Source organism: Melanotaenia boesemani, chromosome 19 (genome assembly GCF_017639745.1).
Source record: "Melanotaenia boesemani isolate fMelBoe1 chromosome 19, fMelBoe1.pri, whole genome shotgun sequence".
Taxonomy (NCBI): Eukaryota; Metazoa; Chordata; class Actinopteri; order Atheriniformes; family Melanotaeniidae; genus Melanotaenia; species Melanotaenia boesemani.
The window spans coordinates 30,620,418-30,632,874 of record NC_055700.1 but is presented as its reverse complement, the minus strand read 5'-3'; the positions used below and the strand labels follow the sequence as shown (position 1 = coordinate 30,632,874).

The 12,457-nt window shown below is 44.6% G+C and overlaps 2 protein-coding genes across 6 annotated transcripts in view; both read left to right on the top strand.

Annotated features, from left to right (window-relative positions):
* wdr91 (WD repeat domain 91) overlaps positions 1-2,083 on the top strand; it is a 28,425-nt gene extending 26,342 nt beyond the window's left edge. For all 4 annotated transcript variants that reach the window (XM_041969822.1, XM_041969823.1, XM_041969825.1 and 1 more), the window contains 4 exons: positions 1,014-1,126; positions 1,201-1,308; positions 1,549-1,638; positions 1,785-2,083. In XM_041969822.1, coding sequence (XP_041825756.1) covers positions 1,014-1,126; positions 1,201-1,308; positions 1,549-1,638; positions 1,785-1,949 — 476 coding nt within the window. In that variant the 3' untranslated portion in view covers positions 1,950-2,083. The remainder of the gene's footprint in view (positions 1-1,013; positions 1,127-1,200; positions 1,309-1,548; positions 1,639-1,784) is intronic.
* A 5,671-nt stretch (positions 2,084-7,754) lies between these two features.
* Positions 7,755-9,557, top strand: ccdc82 (coiled-coil domain containing 82). 2 transcript variants are annotated; one of them, XR_006008457.1, is made up of 3 exons: positions 7,755-8,600; positions 8,687-9,271; positions 9,309-9,557. XR_006008457.1 is itself a non-coding variant. In XM_041969826.1 (2 exons), the coding sequence occupies exons 1-2, from the start codon at positions 8,055-8,057 to the stop codon at positions 8,819-8,821; spliced, it is 681 nt and encodes a 226-aa protein (XP_041825760.1). In that variant the 5' UTR covers positions 7,755-8,054; the 3' UTR covers positions 8,822-9,557. The 2 variants fall into 2 exon arrangements, 1 of the variants encoding a protein (XP_041825760.1); XM_041969826.1 differs by having other exon boundaries at positions 8,687-9,557.
* The last annotated feature ends 2,900 nt before the right edge of the window (positions 9,558-12,457 follow it).

Genomic DNA, 12,457 nt, shown 5'->3' with positions numbered 1-12,457 from the left:
TTCATTGTTTCCCGGATCTAACACACCTGAATAAAATCCAACGGATCCAGCAGCTTCTTGTCAACTTCTTCACAATAACCTATTAATTTCAGTCAGGTGTGTTAGATCAGGGAAACAATGAAAACCTGCAGGATAGTGGCCCTCGAGGACCAGAGTTTGACACCTGTGTTCTAGAGTGATCGCCAGCTGCTGCAGGACCTGGTTGTTCCTCCAGGTGTAGCGGCCCTGGGACCCGGTAAGGATATGCCATGTTGCAGATGTTTGGCACAGCACACATGTGGGATCTTCTTCAAGCCACTGGTGTAGGTTTTGGGGAGTTGGAAGAACATCGTAGCTGGTGCTAATGATGAAGCTGAGTCTGCTTCCATTTCCCAAAAGTCCCTCCAGGTGAGCTTGCGATGCTCCAGATTTTCCCAACTGGTCCACTGTCCCTGTTTGGACTGTGAGACTGCCTTTGTGTTTAGAGATGGCTCAGGCAGGTTTACCCCCACAGGTGCTGCCAATCACATGCTAAGACAGACTAGGCTCTTACCATCATAGAAGGAAGGGGGGCAGGCTCAGAAAACTGGGTGTAGTGGGACAGGCAGGTACACGGAGAGAGGTGAAGGATATCAAAAAAAAGTGGAGAAATAGGTGAATCTACAGGGTCAAACTTTTTTATTTAATTTGTTTCTGGTTCTGTGTTAAATTGCTCATTTAGGTATGATAAAAAATATTAAATGGTAACTGTACTTTTGAACAAAAAGTGCATTAAAATAAGACTTATTTTAAGAATTATTCAGTTAAAATATGCTCATCAACATACAAGACAATAATTGCTAAATGAAAAACCATTTGGGAGATGAAAGCTAAGTCTTTCAAAAGAGATGGACCCTCTTTTATTCCTGCAGTAATTCAACCACCAAGTATTCCTGCCTCACATATTCCACAAGTATTCCCGCACTAACGTGCTGGGGTTGTGTGTGTGTGGAAAGCTGCTCATCAGATGTGACCTCTGTGTGTCCCTGCTGCAGATATGCAGCGCTACGAGAGCGCCATGAGCTGGAGAGCTCACGATGGAGAGGTTTACAGCGTAGAGTTCAGCTACGATGAAAACACCGTCTTCAGCATCGGAGAGGACGGGAAGGTTGGTAGAGCTTCGCTGCAGCTCAATCAATTAAAAACAGTCTGAAAATGTCTAACAGGCTGTTTTATGCGCAGTTCATCCAGTGGAACATCCACCGCTGCGGGGTGAAGCAGGCGGAGCAGGTTCTACCTCAGGACGCCGCAGGGCCCTTCGTCCTGTCAGGGTACAGTGGATACAAACAGGTGAGCTGCGTTACCATGGAAACGCCTGCTTCTGTTGATAGAAACAGACTGAATTAATCTTTAGCAGAATTAGAAAAAGAAACAAGAATTTATCATTTAAAACTTCTTCCTATCACAGTCTTTTTTTTAATTATTTTATAATGAAAAATTAAAATAAATTTAAAAAATAGATAAATAAAAAGAAAAAATAATTAAATGACTAGAGTGTTGTACGTCTAAAATGAATCAATTCCTGTAAAGGTCCAGGTTCCCAGAGGTCGGCTTTTTGCCTTTGACTCAGAGGGACAGCACGTCCTGACCTGTTCCAGCTCTGGAGGACTCATATACAGAGTATGTAAACCTTCATCTTCCCCTCCTCATCCATCAGTCTACCTCCTTTCTCCCCTGTTGAGTCACGCTCTTTAAAATTTGTGTTTGCTGTATGTTGCAAACATTTTACATCAGTTACTTTAACCTAATCATGGCCTTCCTCGCAGCTGACCAATGGGGATCCAGCCCTGGACAGAGTGCTGTCACTGGGCGGGCACAAAGCCCCGGTGGTGACAGTTGATTGGTGCTCGGCTGTGGACTGTGGCACCTGTCTGACGGCCTCCATGGACGGGAAGATCAAACTGAGCACGCTCCTGGCACAGAAATCATGACGGGGTCAGAAGTTACCGGAACATGTACAGTTACTGATGGATATTAGTCCAGCCTCTATTATGGAAAATACAAAGTGTTAACTCAAGAATTTGATGTTAAATTCAAATCAGCATTAAAATCTGAAGCAAAGTGACGTGGTGGAACTGCTTTTTCAATCTCAAGATGCATTTACTGACCTTTTGTGCTTGAAGTGAGCTGTAAATGTATTTTCTTCTCCTAACATGTTCTGCCTTTTATGTCTTTCTTACCTAGTTTTCTACTTTTTGCCAGACTGTCACTGGAAATAGGAATTAGTTCTTAATGCTTTGCTTGACTCACAGCTGCTACTTGAAGCTGGTTCAGCAGCCGGACTCCTGTGAAGCCATGATGCTGTGATGGATGCAGGATGTGGTTCAGCATCGTCTTGCTGAAATCTGCAAGGTCTTCCCTGAAAGAGACGTTGTCTGGATGGAGCAGATGTTGCTCTAAAACCTCCATGTACTTTTCTTCTCCTTGCATCTCTCAGTTAGCTGCTATTTCACTTTATTATTAACAATAATGTATAAGGCACACACAGGTGGTCACATGACACACACACAACATACCTACAACACAGAACATGTTAATACACATCAACACCCACCACAATTCACACACACTCAAAGCATGTGGACACAGTGAATATAAGCAGACCTATGCGAGCATTACACACACGGGTGGATTCACTCATGTACACGCTTAGGCACGCAACACACATGCACAGTTGTATATGCAGACGCACACGTAGACACATTCTTTAGTTAGCATATAACATGTTACTATCTGATGGTGAGCATGCTGAGGTTGGTCACGTGAAACGTGCATGGAGCTGGTTCCAGGGAGAGCAGGTTGAAGGTGTTTAACAGACTGAAGGACTAACAGGCGGACATCGTCCTGCTACAGGAGAAGCAACAACTAACATGCTAGCTACCGCACAGCTTCTTCATATGAGTTCAGCCTGTTTTAATTCTAGGCAAAGAGGAGTAGCCATTCTAATAAACAGAAGTTATTTTACCACAAATAGCACAATTATACATCTCGTAGGCAGGGTTATAAGAGTCACATCATCCATGCAGAGTATGAAGTTCCATCCATCCATTTTCTGCCGCTTATCCGGAGTCGGGTTGCGCGGGGCAGCTGCCTAAGCAGGGAAACCCAGACTTCCCTCTCCCCGGCCACATTCACCAGCTCATCTGGAGGGATCCCGAGGCGTTCCCAGGCCAGCCGCGAGATGTAGTCCGTCCAGCGTGTCCTGGGTCTTCCCCGGGGCCTCTTTCCGGTGGGACGTGCCCGGACCACTTCACCAGGGAGGCATCCAGGAGGAATCCTAACCAGATGCCCGAGCCACCTTATCTGGCTCCTCTCGATGTGGAGGAGCAGCGACTCTACTCTGAGCCCCTCCTGGATCACTGAGCTTCTCACCCTATCTCTAAGGGAGAGCCCGGGCCACCCTGCGGAGAAAACTCGGTCACTACCCACAGCTTGTGACCATAGGTGAGGGTAGGTAGATCGACCGATAAATCTAGAGCTTTGCCTTTTGGCTCAGCTCCTTCTTCACCACGACAGACCGATGCAGAGTCCGCATCACTGCAGACGCTGCACCGATCCGCCTGTCGATCTTCCTCCATCCTTCCCTCACTCGTGAACAAGACCCCGAGATACGTGAACTCCTCCACTTGGGACAGGACCCTATTGCAGACCCGGAGAGAGCACTCCACCCTTTTCCGGCTGAGGACCATGGTCTTGGACTTGGAGGTGCTGATTCTCATCCCAGCTGCTTCACACTCGGCTGTGAATTGCTCCAGTGAGAGCTGAAGATCACGGCCCAATGAAGCCAACAGAACCACGTCATCTGCAAAGAGCAGAGACCCAATTCTGAGGCCACCAAACCGGATCCCCTCAACACCTCGGCTGCACCTAGAAATTCTGTCCATAAAAGTTATGAATCAGTGACAAAGGGCAGCCTTGGTGGAGTCCAACCTTCACCGGAAACGATTCTGATTTACTGCCGGCAATGTGGATCAAGCTCTGACACCGGTCGTACAGGGACCGGACAGCTCGTACAAGCGGGTCCGGCACTCCATACTCCCGGAGTGCCCCCCACAGGAGTCCCCGGGGGACACGGTCAAACCTCTTCTCCAAGTCCACAAAGCACATGTAGATTGGTTGGGCAAACGCTGATACCCATCAGCTGCCTCTGGAGTCCCACAGGCCAAAAAGGCCTGATAGGACTCCTCCTTCAGCTTGACGGCATCCCTTACTGCTGGTGTCCACCAACGAGTTTGGGGGTTACCGCCACAACAGGCACCAACAACCTTACGGCCACAGCTGCAGCTGGCCACCTCAACAATAGAGGCAACCATGTCCCACCTCACCCGGGACATGTTTGAAGCTCTGCTGGAGATGGGAGTTGAAACTCTTTCTGACAGGTGACTCCAGACGTTCCCAGCAGATCCTCACAATGAAGTTATGTATCGCTAATATCTGTGGACCAAACGTTGATGACCCTCTTTTTTTTCCACTCCTTTTTCACCTCACTCTATGATTACTTAGATAACACACTCATTACTGGAGGAGACTTCAACATGACATTACCTCCAGCAGGACTGGACAGGCTGGGACCACCAGGAAAGCATCAGGTCTGGCAGGAAACAAAGGCTGTTAAACATTATGGAGGATTGTGGTCTTTGCGATGCCTGGAGCTCACAGCACCCCACTTCTAAAGAGTACACCTTTTTTTCCTCAGTGCACCTCTCATACTTTAGAACAGATTATTTCTTAGTTAACAGCTCTTTAATGAATGATATATGGAAACTAGAATCCATCCCATCACTATCAGTGACCATGCACCGGTCTCATTTACTTTAACTGATAAGAAAATTAAACCACCTTCTAGAAACAAGATTTAATACATCATTACTTGATTAATCATAATATTTCATCAGTTACCTCACAAGGGAACGGAACGGTCTTTGTCTATAGAAAATACTGACATCTGAACTAGAGCTTAGAATGAATAGAAGATGCCTGCAGGGCTTCTCCAAAAGAACACATGCTAACAGCATAAAGCAAGGCAAATTTATTTGTATAGCACATTTCATGTACAAGACAATTCAAAGTGCTTTACATAAAACATTTCAGCAAATGCAGAAAGCAAAACAAGTGCATTAATAATAATAAAGATTAAAAGAAATGCAATTAATGAAAAAAAAACAACGAAGATGCTAAAATAAAATAGATAAAATGCAAGAAATAAAATTTCAGTGTGGGAAAGACTATATTAAAACATGATTCCAGCTTAAAAGAACCAGATCCAGATCTGGTCTCTAAATAAAAACTAGTCCATGCAGCAGAGAACAGGTGGGTCTTTAACCTGGATCTAAATAAACTGAGTGTTTCAGCTGATCTGAGGCTTTCTGGGAGTTTGTTCCAGACATGTGGAGCATAGAAGCTGAATGCAGCTTCTCCATGTCTGGTTCTGACTCTGGGAACTGATAAGAACCTGGATCCAGATGACCTGAGGGTTCTGGTAGGTTCATACTGGGTCAGGGGGTCTCTGATGTATTTTTGCCCTAACCATTCAGAGCTTTCTAGACCAGCAGCAGAACTTTAAAGTCCATCCTCTGACGGACCGGCAGCCAGTGTAAAGACCTCGGAGCTGGACTGATGTGGTCCACTTTCTTGGTCTTAGTGAGGACTGGAGCAGCAGAGTTCTGGATCAGCTGCAGGTGTCTGACTGATGTTTTAGGTAGAACCTGTAAAAACACTGTTACAATAATCAAGCCGACTAAAGATGGAAGCTGGACTAGTTTTTCCAGGTCCTGCTGAGACACCAGATCTTTTACCCTTGATATGTTCTTAAGCTGATAGTAGGCTGACTTTGTGGTTCCCTTCATGTGGTTTTCAAAGTTTAGGTCTGAGTCCATTAATACACCCAGATTTCTGGCCTGGTTGGTGGTTTTTAGGTGTATAGACTGAAGCTCTGTGGTGACCTTTAATCGTATAATCGCGTAAGGAAAGAAAGAAAAAAAAGAAAAGAAAAATGACAGGAAAACTCAGCTTGTGCTGCAAAGACTTCCCTTGGAGAACTTTGAACACAGCAACAAATCTGGAAGGTTCCTGGCTAACCAGTTAAAAACAGACAAGGAGAAAACAACCATCTCCTCTGTTCAGGATTCAGCAGGAAATATCAGCCGTGATACCGACAGCATAAATAACCTTCACAAATTGATCCACCAGACAATAACCTTGAAGAATTCCTTAGAGACCTAAACCTGCCAAAACTAAAACAGGACCAGGGAATGGTTCTTTATCCTCCATCTCAGTAGATGAACTCCATGAAGCTCAGGAATAAATTTTCCCCTGGTTGTCAGAACTAACAGAGCTAAATTATGTCCAGCTTCTATAAACAGTGGAGGATGTTCTCACACGGTGGGAATCCTTACCCAGATCTCTCCTGGGGAGAGTTACCACCATAACAATGATGATTCTACCTAAACTCAATTATCTATTTTCATTTATTCCCATCAAACCTTCCTCCACCTGGTTCAAGTCATACATCACTAAATTTCCCTGGAAAGACAAACCACCACATATTAGTTTAAAAACTCCACAAAAGACTAAAAGCAGCGTTGGGCCAATCTTCACTCCATCCCTGTAACCTGACAGCCATCTAGAACAACCCTGACATCCTGCAAAATGAAAACATGGTTAACTTTAGTCAGTCGAAAAATAAAGCGTTTACAACAAATAATACAAAACAAATTTTGTCATTTGAGACGCTGGCTTCACAATATGGAATCAGCGTTATTTCTATAAGACATTTAAAAGCCTACGGCCACCAAATGGCTTCACAGTAAAAAGAGTCATTAAAAATAAAAACAAAAAAACAGTGAAATAAAAACCGATAAAATCCAGTAGAGGTGACTCTGCTCAGCCAAAGGCCAGGATGAATAAGCGATTTAAGATGACTGCAATGTCCAGGAGCATCTGGTCAGCTGACCTGCATGATCACTCAGCACAACTCACCCCAGTGTTCAGTACACACACACACACATATACTAGCTGCTGTTGTGTTGGTTGCTGTTCATGGTTTTTACAGTTTTTCGTCTCACAGGTGCTCCTGATGATGGTCTGCTGTGTTCTCTAGAAGCTTTCAGGATGTTCCTGCTTCTTTCCAGGACTAGCAGCTGTTTACTTTCTCTGTTTAGCTTTGATTGCAGTTGTTCTGGTTTGTTTTCTACCTGTTGTTTTGTTCTCTCTTTTTCTATCTTTTCCTATTTCTCCTCCATCCACCTTTTTCCTTCTGTTTCTCCAGTCCAGCAGTCAGAGCCATAGACACTAATGCAGCCCCATCCCATCAGAGATGCAGCTTTTCACCTGTCCACTGATAACAAGCTGGATGCTCCCTCTCCTCTTTAGTCTGCAGGACACGCCGTCCATGCTTTCCACAAACTAGTTCACATCTTCATCCAGGTTTCCACTTTGCCTCAGACCATTTTAAATGAGCTTTGGTCCAGAGAAGATGGAAGAAGCTGGTTCTGGATCCTGTTCACATCTTCTACTGGGAATAAAATATAAGTTGATGAGGTTTGGAAATAATTTAATTGTGGTTTTATTTAGATTTTATATAGCATCCAATTTTTCTGGAATTTTGGTTGTAAATTAGTGATTTAGTTTGTTAGTGAATTAGTTTTCATGGCACTGTATAACCTACAGGTGCAGTACCGCTCTCTATCGCATGGGGGCGGTGTGGTCATTTGCGCTCTATATTCTGTAAGTGAAGAAGAAGCAGTGGCAACAACAATAAACATTCCGCTTCGTTAGCCAGCAATTTGCTAAATGGACTACCATTAACAGGGGATTCCCGGTGTGACGTTTCCAGACGGAGTGATTATCTGAGTAGCCCGAAAACTAAATCTGATCGGAGGTTAAAGAAGCGCCATGTTTTGAGTTTTAACATGTGATGCGCAAACGGCCGAGGGTAGCCAGCCTTCACCGTTAGCTTGTTTACATTTAGCCCCTTTCCTCCCGTTTTATTTGTGTCTTTTGTTTAATGTCACTGGTCTCCGGTCCCGCGTACAGACATGGAGAGTTTGTACAAGCGAAAAATGTTCGCATCCATGCGGAAAACCAAGGTGGCCGCATCGAAGAAGCGACAGATCGGCCTACCCGCCTCCATCCTGGACGACAGTGACGAAGGCTCCTTCTCTTCCTCCTCCTCCGGTTCCCAGTCCGACTTCCAGAGCTCCCCGGAGGAAGACAGCGAGAAGGAGGAGCAGGACCGGAGCGAGTCCGGAGCCACATCCAGCGACGACAGCCGCTCCGTGACCCGCAGAAAGCGCTCCTTCCTGGGCGGCGAGGACAGCTCCTCATCATCCAGCCGTGACGAGGAGGATGAAGAGGATGACGATGAGGAGGACGATGACAGGGGTCACCCGAAGAGGATGGTTCAGCCCAGGAAGAGGAGCAGGCTGCAGCGGCAGGACGACTCGGATTCAGAGCACGCGGAGGAGAAGCGGAAGGAGGAGGCCGAAAAGGCGAAGAGGAGGCAGAGACACAACAAGCTGCTGGCGCTGTCCCGGAGGATGAAGGCCCGGGTCCCCAACAGGAGGAGGAGCCGCGTCGAGCAGGTACACCTGTCTGTATCATCTGCACACACTCCAGCTCACCTCTGTGACTCTGGGTGGTACCAGTTAATGTGAAACTGTCATTTCAGGGTGCTGCGGATGAGGAAGAGTCTAAAGGAGCTGAGGATGAAGCTGAAAGGGGCGGAAATGAAGAGGAAGACGATAAGAAAGAGGAAACAGGAGGAGGTGAAGAGAAAGAGGATGAAGAGGAGGAGAAGCAGTAGCTCTGCGGTGATGTAGACGTTTGAAAGCAACTTAAAACGATCAGAATACGACTGTTTGTACAGTTTTTCTCTTTTTGCTTTTAAGTGGAAAACTTAAGAATCTGAGGCTTTCGTAGTTGCTATAGAAACATGCATCCGAAAGATGTAAAACAGATGTGTTTAATAACACGGCTTCAGACTGATGGTTTCATACTTTATATCATGATCCTGGTGGGCACTCCCTGCTGGTCTGATCTAGATTTGCTGCCCACAAACGAAGCATTACAAGCTAAAAACTGGCGATCAGTTTTCTGTCGCGGGACCCAAAGAAAGGACCTAGACTTCAGATTCTTCTGGAACTGTTTTCGGTTAAAAATCTTCAGCATCTGCAGATGTGCAGCCAGCCTGATGCTGGCAGGGATGCAGCACTCGGAGTCAGCAGGCGACACCCAAACCTAGAGCTTTTTTTCTGTCGTTGACATATTTGTAGGAGAGAAGTGGGCTGCAGCTCCTGCAGAGCGTCCAGAGATATCCAATCAGAAACGTCGGCTCTCCGTTTGAACTCTGCTTTTATAAATGTGACTAAACTCATAAGTCTGGACAGACTGAGACCCCAGAACCTTCTGGAAACTACAGTATTTAGAGACTTTCAGTATACCCAGCAGATTATTCTCAGTTTCATGTATGTTGCACTTTTGTTATCTTTGAATAACGATTTCTTTCTGTCATTTAAAAAAGATTAAATTGTCCTCTTCTTCCATTGTTTTTTCTTTTCGTATTGACTGTCTAACGGAGACCCAACCGTCATCTTGTACAGCAGCTTTACTGTGTTCCTCTAAATCACTGATCCTGTTCTGATGTTGGCTTCAGGCTCATCGTGTCCATTGATGACTTTAAACTGCACCCTGGACGGAGCTTGTTGAACTTGGGTTTGAACTTGCACTGGAAATGAAATCAGCTGATGCTGTGATTAGATTCAGGGTCCTCCAGGCCCACTGTCCAGCAGACTTTCAATGTTTCACTGCTGCAACGCACTTGACTCAAACTAATGGCTCAACAGCAGACTTGTGCAGAGATCCATTCAATTTGGATGAGGTGTGTTGCAGCAGGGAAACATCTAAGACCTGACGGTGGGGCTTGAGGACCAGGGACGGGGACCCGTGTCAGAATGTTGCTGAAGAAATTATTACAGCCAACGAGTTAAAAGTAAAACTCTGGCAGGAAATTGTAAAACTTCCCAAAACATTTTGATGCTGTGTGAAATGAAAACAGAACCAATTAACTTCAAAATTATCAACATCTTTTATCCCCAGAAGAAGATAAAAACACGTCAGAGGACGAAACGGAGACGTTTCACCGTGAGATGAAAATATGAGCTGATAGTGAATCTGATGGAAAAAGTTGGAACAGGAGCAACAAAAGGCTGGAAAAGTACCTGGTACAAACCAGAAACACCTGGAGGAGCATTGGACAACTAATCAGGTTACCTGGCAACAGGTCAGTAACATGACTGGTATAAAAGGAGCATTTCAGAGAGGCAGAGTCTCTCAGATGGAAAGATGGACAGAGCTTCACCAATCTGAGACAAACTGGATCAAAAACTGGAATAAAATATGGGTTGATGAGGTTCTATTTTTATTTTCAACTCACACAGTGTTTCAACTTTGATGTCCTGTGGGAACATTTACATCCAGTAGGACGGATGACTGGGAGTGTTCCACCTTACTGGGTTACAGCTGATTGAAAGGGAATTGATAAATGATCAATTGTTTCCGTTTTCCAAGAGTTTCTTCTTTTGATAAACAGAAATAAGAAAAATGACCAAAATTTCTGAACCCAAGTGATGAGTCTTTATTTCAGAGGATCTGTTTTCTTCTTTGTCTAAAGTAACTAGATGATGGGTGGGAGTACTTTGGGAGTACTTTGCCTGGTTTCACCATGGAAACGGGATAACATGGCTTGAAAAGCTCCCAGCTACCAGTCCCTGGAAATTAACGCCTGGAGCAGGACAGGAGGCCTAAAACAATCCTGGTTCTGTTACTGAGTCATCTGGAGACGTTTTAAGACCGATTCTGTGAACGAAACACTAACTTTCAGCGCAGGCCGGGGTCCGTGGAGGCGTCGCATGTAACAGATGACTTGTGTAGAGATCATTTATTTGAGGAACTTCTCTAAAACTTTTGTATTTTCTGTTTTTCCTCTTTTCTACAGGGATGGTGTTGCTTTCATGAACAGCTTTATAAATGACAAATTATTTCCCGAATCAGATATGGCTCTTTTTAAAATGTGTCCATGGATTGTTTCTTAAATCTTGCCCCTTCCTTCCTGTCTGTGATGTTGAAGTGCAGTCATGATTATTATTAAAATGACACGTCTGTGCATAAATAGAACATTTTGAGCCCATGTCTTTAGCTTTCACAGCCACACGTAAGAAATCACCTGGTGAGCAACATGACTGAGAGAAATGTTGTTTTCAGTGTGCTTCTCCTTAAACTCAGTCTGCAGAGCTGGACGCCTTCAGCTTCTCTTGTTTTTTATTAAATCAGTGCAGTGTTTATGTTGTATGTATATGCATACAAAGACTAACTTATCAGTGCTGTGTACTTACCTGTTTCTAGTATATTTCTGGTCTTCTGTTGCAGTATAAATCTCTAGACCATGCCACCGTTTGTTTGTTTGTTTGTTTGTTTATTCATTTATTTATTTTTTATTTATTTTTTTTAAGTTGGGCATGTCATGATGATGACGACAACTACAGCATTAAAACATGCATAGATTCCACATATTCACAGTTCCCGATAAACCAAAACAAACCCCACTGCGAGGTTAGAACCCTAAATAAACCAGCTGGGGCACCGAAGAGCTCAACTAATTGATCCAGCACTTCAGACGGTGGTTTAATTCCCAAAATCCTTACCAGTACAATAAGTGAGACCGACGCATGGACACCTACTTGCTGCCATGAACGAGTCCAGTGTGTTCTGCCCTGTTCGCTGCTTGATGGGAAATCAAGACATGACAGAGTTTTTATCAAGAAGGAGGCTTCTGATAACCTTCATTCCTGCATTAGCAGACCCCTCTGAGGTGAGGGCCGTCCAGGATTAAGCCTGTATTCCAGGCCGGACAGTCCCCACAGGAGGGACAGGAGGACAGATAAAGTGTTAGCGCTGTGAGGGAAGGTCGAACTACTTTCTATAACCACTAAGTCCTTCAACGCTTCTGACCTCAGCCATTTTTATACATGTTTTTTTTTATCAACTTTACTTTTTTACTCTGTGATCATTGTGGCTGAGTTAGTGACAAGATTTTTTTTCATTAATCTTGGGGTTTATTTTTTTCATTAAACAAAAGAACTGCTATAAAATCATCAAGCATTAATATTCTTCTGAATATTTTCACAAACCACTCAAACAACTCTGAAGGGTTCTGATTCTGCTGACTTATCAGTGCTGTGTACTTACCTGTTTCTAGTATATTTCTGGTCTTCTGTTGCAGTATAAATCTCTAGACCATGCCACTGTTTCTTTCTTTCTTGCTTGCTTTCAAAGTGTCTTCCCCTGGTGGACATCATACAGAATTGACAGGGTCAGAGGGCGAACAGGGCTCAGCCAATCATAATTGAGATCGTTGGTCAGGTGACGCCATCCTCGCCGCCAT